Below are 22790 nucleotides of genomic sequence, written 5' to 3' on the forward strand. Positions count from 1 at the left end.
TGTTGATTTCAGGTGCGTTGGATAGATTCCCAGTAGTGGGATGGCTGGATCATAGGGCATCTCTATTTTTAATTCTTTGAGGAATCTCCATACCGTTTTCCATAGAGGCTGCACCAATTTGCATTCCCACCAGCTGTGTATGAGGGTTCCTGTTTCTCCACATCCTCTCCAACATTTGTTGTTTTTTGTCTTGGTGATTATAGCCATTCTAACAGGGGTGAGGTGGTATCTTAGTGTTGTTTTGATTTGCATTTCCCTGATGATTAGTGATGCTGAGCATCTTTTCATGTGCCTATTGGCCATCTGTATATCTTCCTTGGAGAAGTGTCTGTTCATTTCCTCTGCCCATTTTTTGATCGGGTTGTTTGTTTTTTTGTTGTTCAATTGTGTGAGTTCTTTATATATTATGGAGATCAACCCCTTGTCAGATGTATGTTTTGCAAATATTCTCTCCCAGCTGGTTGGTTGTCTGTTCATCTTGATTCTGGTTTCATTTGTCTTATAAAAGCTCTTTAATCTGATAAAGTCCCACTTGTTTATTTTTTCTTTAGTTTCCCTAGTCTGGGTAGGCAGCAGATGACATGATTTTATACATAGAAAACCCTAAAGAATCCACCAAAAAACTTTTAGAAATAATAAATGAATATGGTAAAGTTGCAGGGTACAAAGTCAACATATAAAAATCAGTTGAATTTCTAGGGGCCGGCCTCATGGTGAAGTGGTTAAGTGCGCGCCCTCCGCTGCTGGTGGCCCGGGTTTGGATCCCGGGTGTGCACTGACGCACTGCTTGTCTGGCCATGCTGTGCTGGCCTCCCACATAAAGTGGAGAAAGATCGGCACAGATGTTGGCTCAGGGCCAGTCTTCCTCAGCAAAAAAGAGGAGGATTGGCATGGATGTTAGCTCAGGGCCGATCTTCCTCACACACACACACAAAAATCAGTTTAATTCTATACACTAACAACGAAGTAGCAGAAAGAGAAATTAAGAATACGGTCCCATTTACAATCACAACAAAAAGAATAAAATACCTAGGAATAAATTTAATCAAGGAGGTGAAAGACCTATACACTGAAAACTGCAAAACATTATTGAAAGAAACTGAAGGAGACATAAAGAAATGGAAAGATATTCCAGGCTCATGGATTAGAACAATAAACATAATTAAAATGTCCATATTACCTAAAGCAATCTACAGATTCAATGCAATCCCAATCAGAAACCCAAGGACATTCTTCATGGAAATAGAACAAAGAATCCTGAAATTTATATGGAACGACAAAAGACCCTGAATAGCCAAAGCAATCCTGAGAAAAAAGAACAAAGCTGGAGGCATCACAATCCCTGACTTCAAAATATACTACAAAGCTATTGTAATCAAAACAGTATGGTACTGGCACAAAAACAGACACACAGATCAATGGAACAGAATTGAGAGCCCAGAAACAAACCCACACATCTATGGACAGCTAATGTTTGACAAGGGAGCCAAGAACATACAATGGAGAAAGAAAAGTCTTCTCAATAAATGGTGCTGGGAAAACTGGACTGCCACATGGAAAAGAATGAAAGTAGACCATTATCTTACACCATACACAAAAATTAACTCAAAATGGATTAAAGACTTGACTCTAAGACCTGAAACCAAGAAACTTCTGGAAGAAAACATAGGCAGTACACTCTTCGACATAGGTCTTAGGAGCATATTTTCAAGTACCATGTCTGACGGGGCAAGGGAAACAATAGAAAAAATAAACAAATGGGACTACATCAAACTAAAAAGCTTCTGCACAGCAAAGGAAACCATCAACAAAATGAAAACACAACCTAACAACTGGGAAAAGATATTTGCAAATCATATATCTGATAAGAGGGTAACATCCAAAATATGTAAAGAACTCATACATCTCAACAACAAACAACCCAATTAAAAAATGGGCAAAAGATCTGAACATTTCTCCAATGAAGATATACAGATGGCCAACAGGCACATGAAAAGATGTTCAACATCACTAATTATCACGGAAATGCAAATCAAAATGACAATAAGATATCACCTCATTGTAGTTTCAACTCCCGTCAGAATGGTTATAATTAACAAGACAAGAAATTACAAGTGTTGGAGAGGATGTGGAGAGAAAGGAATTCTCATACACTGCTGGTGGGAGTGCAAACTGGTGCAGCCACTGTGGAAAAGAGTATGGAGATTCCTCAAAAAATTAAGAACTACCATCCATTCCAGCTGTTCCAATGCTGGGTATTTATCCAGAGAACGAGAAAACACGAATATGTAAAGATATATGCACCCCCATGTTCACAATTATTCACAATAGCCAAGACTTGGAAGCAACCTAAGTGTCCATCAAGGGAAGAATGGATAAGGAAGATGTGGTATATATACACAATGGAATACTACTCAGCCATAAAAAGGATGAAATCTGGCCATTTGTGACAACATGGATGGACCTTGAGGGTATTATGCTAATCGAAATAAGTCAGAGGGAGAAAGTCAAATACCGTGTGATCTCACTCATAAACAGAAGATAACAACAACAACAAACAAACACATAGAGACAGAGATAGGATTGGTGGTTACCAGAGGGGAACCACGGAGGGAGGAGGGTGAAAGGGGTGAATTGGCACACGCTTATAGGGATGGGCTGTAATTAGTCTTTGGGTGGTGAACACAATGTAATCTACACAGAAATTGAAATCTAATGATGTAACCTGAAATTTACATAACATTATAAACCAACGTTACCAGAAGGAAAAAAACCAATATGCACCTTTTAAAAAAAAATTTTTTTTTTGAGCAAGATTGGCCCTGAGCCAATCTATTGCCAATCTTTCTCTTTTTCCTTTTTTTCTCCCCAAAGCCCCAGTATGTAGTTGCATATCCTAGTTATAGGTCCTTCTAGGTCTTCTATGTGGGGCTCCACCCCAGCATGGCTCAATGAGTGGTAAGTCTGCGCCCAGGATCAGAACTGGGGAACCCCAGCCGCAAGACAGAATGTGTGAACTTAACTGCTATGCCACCAGGCGGCCCCGAGAATATGTGCCTTCTTGCACACCATACCAGCGCCTCAGTGAGATCCTGGAAGCTTTGGGTTTCTGGAGCCTCTCACTCCTGAAGCCTCTCACCCTCACCTGTGGCCGCTGGATGGCTTTCAGAAAGGATGAGCACTTGTGAAGAGATTTCATTCTGCTTCCCAAATTTACCATTGTCCAGCAGCTGGAATCTGAGGCCTCTGGCAGATAACCCTTCTGTCCCACCCCACTGCCCCACTATACATGAAATACATTCTAAAGAGGCAACAAGCATTTCATGTGTGCGTGTTATAGATCCTTTAACTTTATATGTATTATCTGCATGCCCACCTGTTGAACTCCTAATTTCACTGATCTCTTATTTTATATGAAGGGGTGAAATTAAAGTCAGAGCTGCTGGCAGTGGTAGTTACAACTGAAGGTTGTGGAGTCAGACCCCTTTGGCATCTTGGCTCCACCATTTATAATCTTGTGACCTTGGGCAGGTCATTTAACTTCTTTGAAACTTAATATTCCCTCCTATAAACTGGGGTAAAAATAGAGCCTACATCAAGAGATTGCTGTATAGATTGAATTAGATTTAGAATTCAGTAGAGAGCCTGGCATATCTCAGGGATCCGGTAAACGGTAGGTCTAAAAGTTAGGCCCACATTTTAAGTTCTAATGAGGAAGGAACAGTTCACTTTCTTTTCCCTGTCTGCTCTGTCATTCACCACGTGGGTCCTCTTCTGCTGTCCGCAGAACAGAGTAACGACGCTACACCTAGGTGCCGTATTTACCGACGTTACATGGCATCGATTTCAAGACACACAATTCAAGAAATTATAGCATTAAATTATAGCAAAAAAAAAATGCTGCCACGTATACTACGAAACGCCAAATGATTGTAAGACTTATCTTAATTCCAGGGATCTCAAAATATCACGTAAGAGAAGCGTCCGCAAACGGCGTGTACCGAGAGGCAGCGCACACGCTCACGCGCGGAGACGCACGTGGGGCGGGCCTCACCTGCGCCCCTCCCCGCCCAGCCCGCGCTGAGTTTCACTTTCCATTCGGCGGGAAACGAAAGCCGGCGGCGGGCGGCCGGGGCGGGGCCGGGCCGGGGCGGGGCGGGGCGGGTGACGGAGGACGCCCGCCGCCTGCCGCCCACCCTCCCCGCGGCCTCCGCCGGCTCGGCCCGGCGCGGGCGCAGCAGCCTGGTCGGAGACTGCCCGCGTAGAGCTGCCCCGTGGAGGTCGGACGCCGGCGCGGCGCTTGAGGCAAGTTTGGTGCTAATGTTGGAAGCTTTCTTTCCAGGAAAGACGTCTAACGGGGCTCTGCTCGGATGCCGCCTTAAGAATTAAGAAATTTGTTTGGGCTCTGCAAATTACAATGGTCTGTACTCATTACGTACATATGTTGCACCAATGAATTTTTTCCAAGCTAATATGTTTATTTGGACTTTTTGCATGAGTTTGTGTTTAATGAGAAAAGAAATTACAAAAGTGTTGCATTTAAAAAAAATTTCAAACAATGCAGACAAATGTGTGATGTAGAAACCGAAGTTCTTGATGCTCAGCCTCACTTTCGTGTATACCTTCCCAGGAACTTTCAGATGCACAGGTCTTTAAATTGTTCCGTGATTTGCTTTTGTCCACTTAACAGTGTATTATGGACATCTTTTCATGGCAAGACGTATAGATATGTCAACCTCATTTTTAAAAATTGGTGCATAATATGAAAAGTCCATTATTTATTTAAACAGTTTATGGACATTTAGGTTGTTTCCAGTTTTTACTGGTATAGATGGCTGCAGCAGTGAACATCATTTTATGTACTCGTTCATGCGGATATACAAATAGATTCGTGGAAAATTCCTCTAAGTGGAATTGCTGGGTCAGTGGGCATCCATATTAAGAAATTTGAAAGATTTTGTCAAATTGTGCAAATCAGAGTATTTTGGTCTTAATCCCCCTCATCCCTCCTCCCCCTTTTTCCTGGAAGAAAGCTAAATTTAAACCTTTTAATATAAAACTCCATTCTGTGACCCCTGAAAATCTAGGTTCAAAGTGTTTGAAAATTAAAGCAGAGGCTTTGCGTGCTTTACAGCATGGAGGTAGTTATGCTTTGAATTGTTTCAGAAAACAAGGCAAATATTTTAAAACATTTAAAAATATTTCTTAGTATTACATTGTGCGGAGTGAGGTGGAGGGTTAACTCTAGACATCCAGTTTACCTCACATGTTCATAGGGAAAATAGGAGAGGAGCACAGGTGTACAGCTGCATCTTGCTTTTGGAGCACTGTCAGAGAACTAAAAAAAGTCTTTTTTGTTTGTTTTTCTTTTTCACTGTTAAAAAATGTGTTGCCCAGTTTTGGCACTTTTACACAATGATGGGCTTGCAAAGGGGAAAATGTTTAACGTGTACACAGCCTCAAAGATGCTAAGTCCTAATGCATTCCACAGGGGTTGTTTCTTTTGGTGAGAGTAGCCCCAAGAGTCCCTCTTATTTTGGGTTTCATCTGGTGTGTTCTAATCTGTGTGCCCAGCACATTACTGGTACTCAAGAAACACACAACAAAGGACAAAGAATGAGGTCTAAACTTGTTGCCATGATGGGTTGGATTTGGAAGACTGCGAGGTGGCGTGAATCATGTTCCAGGCATGTTAATTTTGTTCTTCTTAGGGCATTTAAAGACGAGTCCGTTTTCCTTGCAGGCAGTCTAGTTGTGAGTGAAGAGCCCAGTTAGAGACTGGGACCACCCCAGGTTTCCTGCGTCACGTGTTTTTGCTGTTTCTCCGAAGACTGATTGATTCTGTGGCTGCAATGGTGGTAGGCCTACACCAGCTGCATCTGCCATTCATGTCTCCCACATATTTTAAGGGCAGACATTTTGGGAAGGGTCGGAGCTAAGTTAGTTTAGTTCTTTGAAATCAAACTTTGTTTTTTAAATACTAGACTTTATTTTTTAGAGCAATTTTAGGTTCACAGCAAAATTGAGTGGGAAGCATAGAGTTCCCATATGTCCCCTGCCCCCACACAGGCACAGCCTCCCCCACTATCAGCATCTTGCACCAGAATGGTACATTTGTTACAATTGATGGACTTGCATTGACACGTCATTATCAGACAAAGTTCATACTATACAGTAGGATTCACTCTTGGTGTTGTGCATTCTATGGTTTTAACAAATGTATAATGACACATATCCACCATTATAGTATCATACAGAATAATTTCAGTGTCTTAAGAATCCTCTGTTGGAGCCAATTTTTTGAGTCGGGTTGAGTTTGAAAATTTGACTTCCTTGGAATATATCCATTCTCTTTTCTCTGGTGGGTGCTTGTTGCCACCTGCTTAGCTCAATTGCATGCTCTCTGCCCACTCTGCCTTTCCCCATACTTCTTAGATCTCTAAGTTTCACTTTCTTTCCTTTTGTTGCCCCACCTATCTGTCTCCCTCTGTGATCAGCTCTGAAGGTTGCTGCCTTTTTCTGTTGCCCCTTTGGGCTCTGGCCTGCCCGCCTCCCCAAATGATACACTATGGTTTACTGCCATATTTGGCTGTATTTGCCGTGTTTTCGAGGTCTGGGCAGAGTGCAGAACAATGTCTCTGGAAAACACAGGCTGGTCCCTTTCTACTCTGTTTCAGCCGATTTCCCTCAAAGTGGTCTTAAAATCCTTTTTCTTGCTCATGGAATTGTCTACTGCCCTCAGTTGTCGTTCAGCTTGACTCTCCTAGGCTGAGCCTCATAAGAGGAGCAACTGTTTATGACTATTGAAAATAAATATTTACTAAGAAAAGGAGGTTGGTTGTTATCTGAGCCGTTTAACATGAATTTAATAATATATGCCATTTATATTGAGTTGTTTCCCAACTTCACATGTTCTCCTTTCTGTCACATTTTTAGAAGAGTTAGGAAGAAAATTCTAACACTTTTCATCCATAATTCATTAATTTTTTGAATCTTGAAATAGGAACACTATTGTCAATAAAGGTTGCCTTAAAAGATATTAAATCTATCCCCTAAATCAATTACTGCTTATTTAAAAATTACATATTAATTACAGAAAATTTGAAAATTAAAGAGAAATAATCAAGAAAAAGACAAAAATAATTTGTAATCACACCAATAAGAGTTACCCTTTAATGACATTTTTGGTATAATTTGTCTGTCTTTTTTCTGTGTATGTGTGTGTGTGTATAGTTACATTTATGTTTTATAAAATTAGGTTCATACCGTATGATTTCTTTATAATTTCTTTTTTTATTCAATGAAATAGTCTGGTCATTTCCTCATCTTTATTAAACTGTCTAAAATGATTTTAATGTTACCATGGTATTCCATTTTATGAGTGTGTTATAATTTACTTAACTCTTATTGTTGCATTTCCATTTTTTTTTTGGCCATTGCAAATAGTGCTGAAGCCCTTGAATTTGAAAGGATACTTTTATTTTTTGGCAGTTGACAACAACAAAAAATCTCCCTTTAAAAAATCATCTAGTGTTAATTAAGGAGGAACAAAAAGATGTTTAAAAGAATGGACAAAATGGTAATGGAATGATTTCACCACCATGTCCTAAATGCCGTAATTTTTCTTATTAACGTTTCATTTTACTTTACTTGTAAAACACATAAAATAGGCCATAAAAACGAATTTTGGTAAAGCATCTCTTACATAGATCTTTGTATGTATCTCTGATTATTTCCTGAAGATAGAGTCCTAGCAGTAGAATCAGTATTAATCAGTACTCTTCCAGTTACGAGTGACAGGAACCCATTTCAAACTAATTTTAAAAACAGCAGAGGAGACTCCGAGTGGAGAAGTGTGGTGGGCAGGCAGGTTGAGGCTTGGTTGGATCTGGGCCTGAAGCTGGTGGCTTCAGGATTCTGTCTCTCTGTCTTACTCCATCTCTTGGCTATGTTTCCTTTCATTGGCCCTTTTCTTTGGCTGGTGAGTTTTCTTCCTGTGTTGGGACAGATGGTCTGATGGATGTCCTTCCAGTGTGAACCCCATCTGAGAAATCTAGGTGCTGATGGTGATCGGCCCTGATTGGGTCGCATGACCTTTGCTGAAACAGCCACCTGCGCATTCTGCAGCCAGGCCTGGGTCATGTGACCGCCCTTGGTGTCAGGGCTAGGTATGGGCGGTTGCGGTGAGCCCCACCCTGTCCTCATAGTCTGAAAATGGAGATCGTTTTTTAAAAGAAAAGGTGAGTCTGCTACCAAAAGGAGAGGCACTGGGCTGGCAGAAAGGACAGCTGTCCACTATGATCGTTTTTGAAGTTGTGATACATGGTACCAAATTGGCGTCCAGGCTGGCTGTGGCAGCGCCACTCCCAGTGGCAGTGTGTGGAACGCTAGGGCAGTGGGGTAAGTAGGAAAAGCTGGCTGCTGCTGCTAGACCTGCACTGAGAGGTTTCTATTGTCCATAGCTACGCAAATAAGCAACATGAGGTTTTCACTAATAACCTCCTCAAATGGAAATAAAGCTGCCGGGAAATCACGCACCTTGAGGGAGACTAATGCTGAAAACAGTCTTCATGAATCTCATTGAAGGTAGTTGCTCTGCATTAAAACCTATGCGCCCCCAGTCAGCCCTCGGCACCCGGAGCTGCTTCAGTGCTTGTTGTCTGGAGCAGCTTTTCAGACTCTGATGCACATACTGACCAGCTAGGAATCTTGTCAAAATGCGGATTCCAGTTCCGTAGGTCTGTGGTGGGGCCTGATATTCTGCCTTTTTAACAAACTTCCGGGTGCTGCTGGTGCTGTGGTCCACAGACCTGCCTTTCTAGTAGCAAGACATTAGACCAGTAGTTTCCAGTATTTTAGGAAAACAAAACAAAAAAATTCAGGACCCCATCCCCCTCAAGATAATAATTGTACTTTTAGTATCCATTAATTGAGAAAACACTGAAAATTCCTATGCATTTGGAAAAGTTTTTATATGAGCTTGTGTTTTTATAGTCTTGACAGCATCTGCCTACATTTTGGCACCTTTTGGCAGAACACTAAAGCCTGAGTGTTCAGGTCAGTCTTTGGGTACAGTTGAGGCCATCATCTTCTCGCCTTCACTTAAATATATAGCAGTTCAGCATCTTCACTGGAGCTGAAGGAGCAGAGGAACGTACAGCAGGTGTCGCGTGAGAAATATTGGGCTTCTCAGGCAGACTTTTAGTTTGGTTACTTCTTCAGTAGGTTCCAGTGAACAAACTGCAGGCACTAAGTTCTGCCACCTGTGGTGTGAAGGTTTTTTGGGTGGTTGTTACTGTTTGAGTTGCCTTTTAAGCACATAATGTTTGCTATTCCACAGTGTTTGAACATCTAAGCACCCAACAAAACAGTTCTGGCATCTCTCTGGTGTCAGGTTGTGTGCTCGTCACTGATGAAGAGTGATGGCACCGTCCTCCTGTCATCTCCTTTGGCCGGGATTTCTGTGCTATAATTATTATATTATATTATATATATTATATATTATATTATTCTGTGCTATAATTACTCCCTGAACACAACTGAAGGATGTGAACAGAACACTGTATGCAGGACAGGCTGCGTACCGTGGGTACGCGGTAAAAGGTCCCGTGGTAAAAGAAAAACATGAAGCTCCTTATTAAAAAATTAAGAATTCACAACCGCAGCAGGAGAGCATTAAACCAGGCCAAGGCTTTTCTGAGTGCAGGTCCTTGCAGCTACCCAGGCTGCACACTCAAGAAGCCGGTCCTGACTGCACGTTTGTGACTCCTAAACCATTCGGAGCCTTCATCTTGTTTGTCCCACTGTTGATGACAATTGTATGGCATGGACATTTTAAAAACTGGTTTTCCAGTCTATAAATATTTCTTCTATCAGATTTGCAAGGAGAGAATCCTGGCTGAATTCACCATTAATCCACCATACTGTTAAGATTAGAAGAGACTCTGGGTGTTTCTGCCAGTTCAGATGCTTGATGTACATGATATAGAAGTAGCACATTTAAAATGATCAGGTTTTTTTTGTGTGCACAGCAGAATATAATTCAGGAAAATTATTTTTAGGAACATATTTTCCAGAGCAATTCTAGGATTCCTAGGAGTCATAGTTTGGGCAACTCTCAAAAGTTGAGAGTTTCATTTCCAACTATTAAATTGGGTGACAGTCTAAGGCAATCATCTGGACAGAGTTGTTAGCTTCCATGACTACACTAAACACTACAGAGAGTGGTGTGCTTGAGCTGTGTGTGGAGTCTGTGATGTTTGAAGTTGGACTAGTGAGAACAAACTGTGTATTGGGTACCTTGTATTTCTCTACACTTTTCTTCTTTTTTTTTCAGTTTTTTTATATTCTGTATTACACCTGGATTGAACGATGATTTATTATTGATTTTTTAGTATATATGGTTGGGGTTTTGCCGCCTCATGATAATTTGAGGTGGTAAAGTTGACATTGTGCTTTTAATTCATCTTCACAAGATGTGAAGAATTTGCAAATAGGCTTTTTCTTGAAAGACTCATGGCTTAATTGGGATTAAATAATTAAAACTTAAATACAATTCTTAAAGATTATTTTGTTTAATATTGGGAATGCTGCTATGCCAAACAATTTTATAAAGCATAGAATTGATACAATCTTAACTCTATTATTTTAAATTACTTTTAAAATTTAATAAATAGTTGTAAGCCCCCAAAATATATTATTCATAAACTATTCAGAAAATTTATTCTCTCTTTAATATATGAATTAATTTTAATTTCTTTTTCTTTGTAATATTTTTAAATAATAGTTTTATATGTAAAATTAATGGCCCAAACTGTTCATTATTGCAGCATCTTACTTTTGCAGTAAAAATTATGTTTTTATATCTCACCATATAAAACAGATGAGATTTTCTACCCTCAGTTATGTATGAGATATTTGCAACTGGATATGCAGATATTATTAACTGTTAGTCCAAATGATCTCCCTTTTTGTTACATTGATTACATATGGTGGTAACCAAAGTGATCACTTGTCGTGCACGAGTGCAGGGACCCCAGAAATGCCAGTGAAGTGGGCATTTGGTTATTTGGCCTTTCAAAGGCTGAGGCCAGATATGAAGCCAAGGAGCAGATCTTGGCTAAATAATGATGTCGAAGCCACACTTTGAGGTTTTCCTACTTCATCTGAAAAATTTCAGTCTTGATACAATGTTTAGAATGCATTTGGATACAGTGCCACTTTCATTAAGTGCCCTGGCCATGGATAACAATGACTCATCTTTCCATATGAGTTCGGGTTTTCATATCATGTCTTTTACTATTTATGTTTAATGTGTGCTCATTTTTATTTACTTGGTATACCGCTTGGCAGTCTTTCTTCAGCTCATTTCTACCTGGATATTCTTCATATATTTCACTAGGGGACAGTGCCTGCATACCCAAACTTCATTTAGCTTCTGCCTTTCTCTACCAGAAGGCTTTACAGTAGAAGCTTTCTGATGGCACTGCTGCCTTTAAGGTCTCCTCATAACAGTCAATTAAAACTGAGTGTTGGGGCCGGCCCCGTGGCTTAGCGGTTAAGTGCTCGCGCTCCACTGCTGGCGGCCTGGGTTCGGATCCCGGGCGCGCACCTACGCACTGCTTGTCAGGACATGCTGAGGCCGAGTCCCGCATACAGCAACTAGAAGAATGTGCAACTATGACATACAACTATCTACTGGGGCTTTGGGGGGAAAAATAAATAAATAAAGTTAAAAAAAAAAAAAAAACAAAACTGAGTGTTGTTGGGGAGAATCCATGAAGTGATTTGTAATTCAGATTTGTCATCAGTTGTGTTAGCTCTGCCTTACTGCTTGAGCTGTTCATATGTTCTGCACAGAGAGAGGAATGATTCTCTTAGGCCTGTGTGAGGACCCTGTTTCTTTTCCTCAGACCATGAGCCTTGACTCCAAGTTCCAATTAATTAATTAATTAATAATAAAATAAACAGATATGAAACTCCTTCACCCCCAAACTAGAATATTCCTAGCAATTATGTGCTCTCCACTTGTCTCATCCCTCTGTCTCCCCATCAGAGGTAATCATGTGATCTTGTGATTTTCGTTATTTATTTAAAAAGCTTTATCACATACACACACACATATTGATGCCTAAACAACATAATGTTCCATTTTCCTTCAGTTTGAATCTACAAAAAGAAGTATGATATATTGTCTTCTAAGAATTGCTTTTTTGACTCAATGTTATGTTTCTAAGATTTACCGTATTGTGACATGTGCTATAGTTCACTCATATACACTGATAAATACTGTTTCATTGTGTAAATTTATTACAGCTTATGCACTCATTCTTCTGTCGACTGGGTTGAACGCTTGGGTTGTTTCCATGTTTTTTTCTATTATAAACAGGGCTGCTATGACCATTGTATATTTCTCCAGGGACACATGTAAGAATTTCTCTTGGAATTTTTGTGTTGAAGTTAAGTGAATGTTTAACTTGACAAGATGATGCCAAATTGTTTTCCCGAGTGATTTACCATTTCACACCCCTCCCCTAGTGGTATATAAAAGATCCTATTTATCCAATCCCCTCCAGCACGGTTCAATCAGAATTCTTAATTGTTGCCAATCAAGTAGTGTAAAATAGTACTCATTGTGGTCAGGATTTGCATTTCCCTGACTACTAGTGACCAGTAACTTTTTATAAAAATTAAAATTCAGGAACTTTTACACTTTATTCCAGTCCTAGTTTGGATTCACCTATGCAAATCTTACAGTCCTTTGCATACTGTTCCCTGCATCCTGCTTCCCCAACCACTGATCTTTTTTGTACATCACCTGCCTTGCCTGAAGATGCCCCTTATTTCAAACCATACTCTTTCCTTTTAAGTAAACGCAGTTCCAGACTCACCTTTTCCATGAAACCTGTTCTTGTAAACATCAGTGAACTTGGGTTACTTCATTAACCACTGTGTCCTGTTGCGCCTCTCACAGTACTGGTCAGGGTATAAACTGGTGCAAGGCATTTAGCAACATATATTAAGAACCTTAAACTTTGTGTACTTAATTTCTCCTAAACCTTGACTTAGCGCCTGGTTGCGTCTGACGGTCAGATAAGTTAGAGGGCTGCAGGTTTATTTTCATGGGAACAGGGGAACAATTGAGGAAATCTTGCATATATGCCTCTGAGTGGAGAGAAGGGAGACATAGAGAAGACAGTATGGTTTATGCTTCTCAGCTTAGACTTGGGGACAGGACTGAGAACCCTGGAGAGATAGTGGCTGCAGGCAGAGGTTGAAGCCCTTTCAGAAGGAACTTGGTGAAATCAGAAGGCATGAGGCAGTGGGAGGAGCTGGGCCTGTATCCCACTTCCACACTGAGCCCCTACTTGGAGATACAAGGGAGTCTTCGTGCACTGATTGCCGCGTCTGGCAGTGCCCTGCAGATACCCGGTGGATGTTGAGAGGCAGGTAGAGGCGGGGTACAATGGTTGTGACCTCGTTCCAAAACACATGAGAGACTCCTCCTGAGATTCCAAGGCACGCCTGGGGAGAACTACAGGGGGCTGAAGTCTGTCGTCAGGAGTCAGGAGGAGACTAGGGAACTTGGGTATTGTGGTGAACGTGACCTCGTTTACAGCTATGGTTTTCTTGTGTCCAGGGACCTTTAGTTTGCATGAGGAAAAATCAAATAGGTAGAGAAAAGGTTTATGCCTAAAAATGTTCACTTTAGTATTTTTATAATTGTAAAAAATGGAAAACAACCAGAGTATTCCCCAATGTTTTGTTACTATATCAGGCATCAAAAAAATATTTATGAAGACCTTATAATGACTTGGGAAAAATCTTGTTATAATGTGAAATGGGAAAAGCAGTATAATATCAACCATGTCAAAAATACGTAGGAAAAAAGAGTGAGAAGATACATACCAAATGGTAGTTATCCCTAGGTCCTGGGATTATGAGTAATTTATATTTTCTTCATTATACGTTTTTGCATTTTCCAAATTTTCTTCATAAGTTTGAATTATTTGAAAAATAACAATCTTAAAAATTGTAACACAAATCTTAAAAATATATATATATTTTTTTCTTGGAGGCTATTTTTATGTGTGTAAGGGGACTGTCTTCACCAGGAACAGCAGTGATTGCTCTTTCCAGCTGCCACGGTAATTCTCCAGAATACGCAGTTCAGTGGGACACATTTGGATGCTTCTACTTGAATTAAAATTAATATCTAGGTGGAAGAATTACAGGCTTCAGGTTTGGAAGGGAAATGAAGGATCTCACCCCCCATTTACTGTTCAGTTCCTTCCTTCAAGGGCTGGCCCAGCCTCTGCTTGAACACTTCCTTGAGGGACAAATTACAGCTCCTGAAGCTGGCTCACTGGCTGTGAGCAAGTCCTCATTTTCAAGTGAAATCCGTTTGTTGGTAGTTTTCACACATTAGGTAGTTTGATCCCCCGACCCCAAGGCCCAAAGACAAGAAGTCTCTGTCTATGTCTCTTCCATATTGTGGCCTTTTAGTTATTCGAGGACACCTGTTTTATTCCCTGTAAGTACTCAGTCGTTCATTCAATGGTTATTTGTTGAATGCCCACTATACACTGTGTAACGGAAGCAGTTGAAAACATGCAGTCCCTGCCTTCCAGGTGTTCACAGTTTAGGGTCTCAGGGCAGAGGCTGAGACTCTGAGATGTGCATGCGGGAAGTTCATTGGGGAGCACCCCTGGGAACAGCACCTGGAAGGGGTGACAAAGCAGGGATGGGCAGAGGGAGGAGCTGAACTGCCAAACAGTTGCAGCAGAGGCCTCAGCTCATCCTGAGGGGAGCTCTGGGGCTGGATGACCCTTCAGAGCTATTTCACCTTGAGGCAAGGAGGTAAGGCCTTTATGCCCCCTCACTGGCCAGTCACTGGACAGAGATTGGGCCAGCTTTCTTCTCTGGGGTCAATTCCTGGGGAGGGACTCAGTTGGGAGCTGTTAGCCTGGGGTGTGGCGTCTGTCCTGCAGGAGGGGTCCACCACAGTGGAGAAGCAGTTTTTCCCCACGTGAGAGCACAGTCAGTTATTTGAGTAACTCTGTGTACAAAGTATGTGGGAGCATAGCAACACCCAGGCCTGCCTGAGGAGCCAGGACAGGCTTCCTGGGAAGTCAAGGGCATGGAGAGCAAGGAGAGTGCTGTGAGCCGCCTTTAGGCAGCAGAATTGACAGCCCTCAGTGATTGTTCGGACCTGGGTGTGAGGAACAAGGAAATACCCAGGTTTCTGGCCTGGACCCTGTGGGTGAATGTCGTGCCATTTCCCAGATAGAGAACCTGGGGGGAGAGTATATGGCAGTCCACTCTGATAAAGAAAAAAGTGGAAATGTGGGACAAAGGGTAGGGGTGTCTAGCCTCGGTGTCATTTCTAGCCCTGGAGCTTCATAAGCCAGTCTCCCCATTTATCTCCCTCCAAGACTTGGCTCTTTGGAATCAACTTATCACGTGAATATGCTTTCTCCCTTCTCTTCTCCTTACCTACCTGCGGTGTGTTTTCACAGGGGTCCCACCAAGGCTGGCCCATGTGAGCTCTTCCAGGAAGTGAGGCTGTGCTGTCCTGAAGACGGGCCGGGCAGCTGGCGGCCTGGAGATTTTGGAATGATCACTAATGGGCAAGGAGTTTGAGTTCCTGAGGATATTTGCCGGTCAGTCCTGGCTGAGTCTCAGCATTTCTCGGCAGAACCCATTGAGAAGAAGGAAGAAGACAACAACATGAGGAAGAAGAGGGAGCAGCCAAGAGAACGGTTCCATGCCTGGGACTGCCCTCACGGTCATTAGATCCCTCCCGTTTTTTTCTTTTTGACCACATAGAAATGCTTTACTTACCCACTGTACTCTGAAACAGTAGAGCTTTGTGGCTGACGACTCCTCATCTCTTGTGCCTCCATTTCTGCATCTGTAAAATGGGAATAATCATAGTACTGAGTGCATAGGGTTGTTGGGAGGAATAAATGAGATAATCTGTGGGAACTACTTTAAACCAACGCTTGGCATATAGGGACACTCAGCATTAGCTCCCGTTTTAGTGCCTGTGTGCTTTTGTGTCTAGAGGCAAAGTGCTTCTGCTGATTCGAGAGTGGAAATCTGTGATTACCTGCTACCCTTAGATTTTTCTGTTCCTGTTGCCCTGTCTCATATACACCAAAAGCCTTTCCCCAGGAACTCTGAGATTAGTGGTACTCCCTCCTTCTTAAATTACTCACCTTGTGGGGTCTGCTGAGCCCAGGCTTGGGTTGGGAAAGGACGGGTTGGTTGCTAGTGAGTCAGAGAATTACTGTCTTTTGGTTTTCTCATGTCCTCATAAGTTTCTTCTGGCTTCCAGCCTCTTGAGGTGGGTTTAAATTAGTGGATCTCCCTAAAAGCTTTCTTCTGATTTTCTCCAACCATGTGGTGGGGCCTGGGGAGGGTCCTTACCACGGGAGTTGCAGATGGACTAGCTGGGAAATTACCCTTATCCCTCAGCCCCATAGACGCCCATTCTGACTCAACTCTGAAAGGAGCAATTTGAATGAGAGAAATTCACAGTTCTCCCAGTTATGCTTTCTGTCATGTTTTTTTCTTTTCCTTTGCTCTTAAAACAATTGCTTGTACTACTCATTTGACAATGGGTAATATACTTTCTTGTGACATCTCTTGTTTCCTAATAGACTGTTAAAACTTTTACTGCCATTTCGCTTTTCAGAAGTTCATGTTTTATCTCTCCTGTCCGATTTGTTTGCAAGCTCCTTAATGAATTCTTTGTACCTCTTTATAGGATTTCATGTCCTTAGTAGAGTCTAGGAAAACATTTGATTTTTGTTAAATCCCTTAGCTGGGCCTTGCCCTCAGTATTGTTTTCTCTTTTCTTTATAGGCCTAGTTGGTTTACACAACATTGGACAGACCTGCTGCCTTAACTCCCTGATTCAGGTATTGATTATGAACGTGGGCTTCACCAAGATATTGAAGAGGTAAGACTGTTATGCATGCTGATTAACATGTATATTATTTTACGTTTTCACATATTCAGTTATTCACAGGGACTTGGAGTTTTAGAAACCTTCTTTCAAAAGTTTCCAGAGAAAAGATCTTGTTCTCCACAATTTGGACTACACATTATTTTATAATCACCTAAGAAGTTTTAAAAAAATATAAATGCCTAGTCCCACTCCCAGGTGTTTGGTTTCCGTTGGTCTAGGGTGGGGCCCAGGCATTGGTACTTTTAAAAAGACTTAGCAGGTGATTTTATTTATTAATTTCTTTTCTTTTTTTTTCTTTTTAATTTTTTGTTTATTGCAGTAACATTGGTTTATAACATTGTATAAATTTCAGGTGTACATCATTATACTTCTATTTCTGCATAGATTACATCATGTTCACCACCAAAATACTAATTACAACCCATCACCACACACTTGTGCTGAATTATCCTTTTCACCCTCCTCCCTACCCCCTTCCCCTCTGGTAACCACCAATCCAATCTCTGTCCCTATGTGTTTATTTATTGTTGTTATTATCTACTACTTAATGAAGGAAATCATACGGTATTTGACCTTCTCCCTCTGACTTATTTCACTTTGCATTATACCCTCAATGTCCATTCACCAGGTGATTTTAAAATGCAGCCAGGATTGCCAGCTACTGACTTGGTTAAAAGGAGGTTGGAACTAGACCAGTGTCAAATGAGGAGTAAATCAATGGCTAGGTCCACAAGTGTCTCCATTTTTTCGCAAACAAAACACACACACACACACACACACACGTACTTTATATATATACACACACACGTATATACTTTATCACACATTCTTTTCTGCCCTGTGCTTTCTCCTGTTTCCCTTCCATTGGCATGGGCAATTGAGAGATGCCTAGAATTAAATAAATCATTATCAAGATACACTGACATGGCTTCGTGTTGCTCTTTCTTCCCAGGACCTAGATCAGTGTTTGTGTTTTCAGTGTGGAGTGCTTCAGGCTGGCCATTTTGCCATGGACCCAGCACCTGCTACATCTGTCCTTCATTTAGTGTCATTGTTGGGCAGGGTAGGGAGGGGGTGAGGCAGCAGTTGTGCTGATTCCCTTCTTGAGAGAGTGCTCTCTATAGCCAATTTGCAAACATGGTGGTACTCAACCTTATCTGTATATTTAAATCATCTGGGAAACGTAAAAATTTTGATAACTGGGCCCCTCCTCCAGAAATTCTGACTTAGTCTGCAGACATGGAGACTGGCCTAGACATGGGGATTTGTGAGCATTCCCCCAAGTGATTCCAGTATGCACCTAGCGTTGAGAACCGTGGGGTATGGAGGTTCATGGTGGTTCTGATTCGGCAGGATAACAGTGCCAAGGGGAGTGGAGGAGCAGAGGAGAAGTGTCCCCTTCCAGCTGCTCCTGCTGCTGGAGAAGATGCAGGACGGACGGCAGAAAGCAATACGGCCCATGGAGCTCGCCTGCTGTCTCCAGAAGTACAACGTACCACGTAAGACGGTCCTCCCAGCTCTGGCTCCGGGCCTAGGCTCTGAGGAGGGTGGGAGCTCGGGAGAGGGGGAGGGACAGGGACTGATGGTCATGAGCGAACCAGGAGGAAGTTAGGCAGATGGTGGACCCTTTGTATTGGAGGCATCGTGTAGGTCTGAAATGTTTTAAAGAGCCTGCGTTTTTACAGGTGCAGAATTGGTATTATTTATGCGTATGTTACTTTCACACTCACTCTTTTTCTGCCTCTCAGTAGAGTAAGGCTAATAGTCTCCTCAAAGCTGATTCAGCTGCAGGTAAAGAATCTGAGGAAAACAGAGTAAAGGATTAATAAGGAGAAACCATGTTCTACAAAAGAAAACTTATTAATAGGTTAGTTTTTTTTTTTTTTTTTTGAAAATATAGTCTGTTTAATCTTGTGTAATTTTATGTTATTTGGTTATCTCATCGCTCATGTCTTGAACAGTAATTCATTTATTATGATAGCAGAAAGCAATAGAAACATCCCATCCTGCTCCCAGTGAAAACATCTCCCTCCCCTGCCTCCACTCCGTTCCCAGAAGACCTTTTTTTTTAATTTTTTTATTTTTTATTGATGTTTTAATGGTTTCTAACATTGTGAAATTTTGGGTTGTACATTTTTGTTTGTCCATCACCATATATATGACTCTCCCTTCACCCCTTGTTCCCCCCCCCCCCCCCCCTCCCCCCATCCCCACTACCCCTGGTAACCACAGTCCAGTTTTCTCTGTCCATGTGTTGGTTTATATTCCACATATGAGTGAGATCATACAATGTTTGTCTTTCTCTTTCTGGCTTATTTCACTTAACATAATACGCTCCAGGCCCATCCACGTTGTTGCAAACGGGACGATTGTGTCTTTTTTGATGGCTGAGTAGTATTCCATTGTATATATATACCACATTTTCTTAATCCAGTCGTCAGTCGAGGGACACTTAGGTTGCTTCCACTTCTTGGCTATGGTGAATAATGCTGCAGTGAACATAGGGGTGCATAAGCCTCTTTGGATTGTTGATTTCAGGTTCGTTGGATAGATTCCCAGTAGTGGGATGGCTGGATCATAGGGGATCTCTATTTTTAATTCTCTGAGGAATCTCCATACCGTTTTCCATAGAGGCTGCATAATAGGTTAGTTTTTTAAAAAACAGTTTTATTGAGATGTATATCACATACTATAAAATTCACCCATTGAAAAATGTGCAGTTGAGGTTTTTAGTATATTCACAGAGTTGTGCAATCATCATCACAATCTAATTTTAGAACATTTTCACTACCCCCGAAAGAAACTCCATACCCGTTCATAGTCACTTACCATGCTTCTAGATTTTATGCTTTTAGCTCTTACATTTAGATCTGTGTTTCATTTCGAGTTAATTTTTGTGAATAGTGTGAGGTAGGCTTCCTGCTTCATTCTTTTGCATGTGGTCCTCCAATTGTTCAGCACCATTTGTTGAAAAGACTGTTCTTTCCTCATTGAAGTGTTTTGGTGCTCTTGTTGAAAATCAGTCGACCATAAAAGTACGTGTTTATTTCTGGACTCTAATTCTGTTTCCTTGATCTATCCTTATTCATTGTCTATCCTTAAGCTAGTACCACACTGTCTTGATTACTGTAGCTTTGTAGAAAGTTTTGATATTGGAAAGCGTGAGTCCTCCAATTTTGTTCTTTTTCAATATTGTTTTGGCTATTTGGGGTCCCTTGCATTTCCATACAAATTTTAGGATCACCTTGTCAATTTCTGCAAAAAAGCTAGCTGGGATTTTGATAGGGATTGCATTGAATCTGTGTATTAATTTGGGGAGTATTGCCAGCTTAAGAATCTTAAGTCTTCAGAACCATAAATATGGAATGCCTTTCAATTTGTTTAGGTCTTTTTAAATTTCTTTCAAAGATGGTTTGTAGTTTCAGTGTACAAGTCTTGCACTTCTTCTGCTAAATTTAATAAGTGTTTTTTGATACTATTGTAAATGCAATTCTTTTCTTAATTTCATTTTTGGATTATTCATTGCTAGTTTATAAAAATACATGTGGTTTTTGTATATTGATCTTATATCCACAACCTCCCTGAACTAATTTATTAGTTCTAATACGTTTTTATTAGATTCCTTAGGAATTCCTACGTACAAGATCATGTCATCTGCAAATAGACTTTTACCTCTTCCTTTCCAGTCTGGATGCCTTTTATTTCCTTTTCGTGCCTAATTGTTCTGGCTAGAATCTCCAGTATGCTGTTGAATAGAAGTAGCAAGAACAGATATCCTTGTCTTGTTCCTGATCCTAAGGAAGAGCATTGAGTGTTTCATAAATACATGTGATGTCAACTTGTTTTTTCATAGGTGGCCTTTATCAAGTTGAGGAAGTTCCATTCTAGTCCTATTTTGCTGAGTGTTTTTCTTAGGAAAGAGTGTTGGATTTTGTCAAATGCTTTTCTGTATCAATTGAGATGATCATGTGCCTTTTGTCCTTTATTAATATGTTGTGTTACATTGATTTTTTTATTGAGATAACATTGGTTTGTAACACTATATAAATTTCAGGTGTACATCATTATATTTTGACTTCTGTGTAGACTACATCATGTTCACCACCAAAAGTATAGTTTCCATCTATCACCATATGGATGTCCCCCTTTACCTCTTTTGCCCTCCTCCCACTCCTCTTCCCCTCTGGTAACCACCAATCTATTCTCTGTCTCTATGTGTTTGTTATTTTTTTTAATCTTCCATATATGAGTGAAATCATACTATATTTGTTTTTCTCCATCTGACTTATTTTGCTTAGCATAATAACAAGGTCCATTCATGTTATTGCAGATGGCAAGATCTCATCTTTTTTATGGCTGCGTAGTATTCCATCGTGTGTGTGTGTGTGTGTGTGTGTGTGTGTGTGTGTGTGTATGTGTGTGTGTATGTATGTATGGGTATATATGTATACCCGTTCATCTGTTGAAGGGCACTTAGGCTGTTTGCAAGTCTTGACTACTGTAAATAATACTGCAGTGAACATAGAGGTGTGTATATCTTCTTCAATTAGTGTTTTCATGTTCTTTGGATAAATACCCAAAAGTGGAATAGCTGGATCATATAGTAGTTCTATTTTTAATTTTTGGAGGAAACTTCGTACTCTTTTCCATAGTGGCTGCACGAACTTACATTCCCATCAGCAGTATACGAGGGTTCCCTTTTCTACACATCTGCTCCAACACTTGTTACTTCTTGTCTTTTTAATAATAGCCATTCTGACGAGCATGAAGTGATCTCTCATTGTAGTTTTGATTTGCATTTCCCTAATGATTAGTGATGTTGAACATCTTTTCATGTGCCTGTGGCCATCTATATATCTTCTTTGGAAAAATGTCTGTTCAGATCCTCTGCCCATTTTTTAATGGTTTCATTTTTTTGTTGTTGTTGGTGAGTTGTATGAGTTCCTTATATATTTTGGATATTAACTCCTTATTGGATATATGATTTGCAAATATCTTCTGCCAATCAATAGGTTGTCTTTTCATCTTGTTGATGGTTTCCTTTGCAATGCAGAAGGTTTTTAGTCTAATGTAGTCCTATTTGTTTATTTTTGCTTTTGTTTTCCTTGCCTGAATAGACAATGTATTTGAAAAGATACTGCTAAGACAGATGTTAAATAGCGTACTATCTGTGTTTTCTTCTAGAAGTTTTAGGGTTTCAGGTCTTACATTCAAGTCTTTAATTCATTTTGAGTTAATTTTTGTGTACAGTGTAAGATAATGGTCTACTTTCATTCTTTTGTGTGTGGTTGTCCAGTTTTCCTAGCACCATTTATTGAAGAGACTTCCCTTTCTCCATTGTATGAACAGGCTTCTTTGTTGAAAACTAGCTGTCCATAGATGTATAGGTTTATTTCTGGGCTCTCAATTCTATTCCATTGATCTGTGTGTCTGTTTTTCTGCCAGTACCATGCTGTTTTGATTACTACAGCTTTGTAGCATACTTTGAAATCTGGGAGTCCAGCTTTGTTCTTTTTCTTCAGAATTGCTTTGGCTATTCAGGGCCTTTTGTTGTTTCATATAAATTTTAGATTCTTTGTTCTATTTGCATGGAAAATGTCATTGGGATTTTGATAGAGAGTGCATTGAAACTGTAGATTGCTTCAGGTAACATAGTGATTTTAACTATGTTAATTTTGTTTTTTTTTGTGAGGAGGACCAGCCCTGAGCTAACGTGCGATGCCAATCCTTCTCTTTTTTGCCGAGGAAGACTGGCCCTGGGCTAACATCTGTGCCCATCTTCCTCTACTTTATATGGGACACTGCCACAGCATGG

General features: G+C 40.7%; 1 protein-coding gene across 3 annotated transcripts in view; it reads left to right on the forward strand.

The window, feature by feature from the left end:
• Positions 1-4202: 4202 nt before the first annotated feature.
• USP18 (ubiquitin specific peptidase 18) overlaps positions 4203-22790 on the forward strand; it is a 38650-nt gene continuing 20062 nt past the window's right edge. For all 3 annotated transcript variants that reach the window (XM_004438813.3, XM_087443007.1, XM_087443006.1), the window contains exons 1-4: positions 4203-4305; positions 15519-15787; positions 16870-16966; positions 18329-18474. In XM_004438813.3, coding sequence (XP_004438870.2) covers positions 15730-15787; positions 16870-16966; positions 18329-18474 — 301 coding nt within the window. In that variant the 5' untranslated portion in view covers positions 4203-4305; positions 15519-15729. The remainder of the gene's footprint in view (positions 4306-15518; positions 15788-16869; positions 16967-18328; positions 18475-22790) is intronic.

Source organism: Ceratotherium simum, chromosome 17 (assembly GCF_057802395.1).
Source record: "Ceratotherium simum simum isolate JZ-2026a chromosome 17, ASM5780239v1, whole genome shotgun sequence".
Lineage (NCBI taxonomy): Eukaryota > Metazoa > Chordata > Mammalia > Perissodactyla > Rhinocerotidae > Ceratotherium > Ceratotherium simum.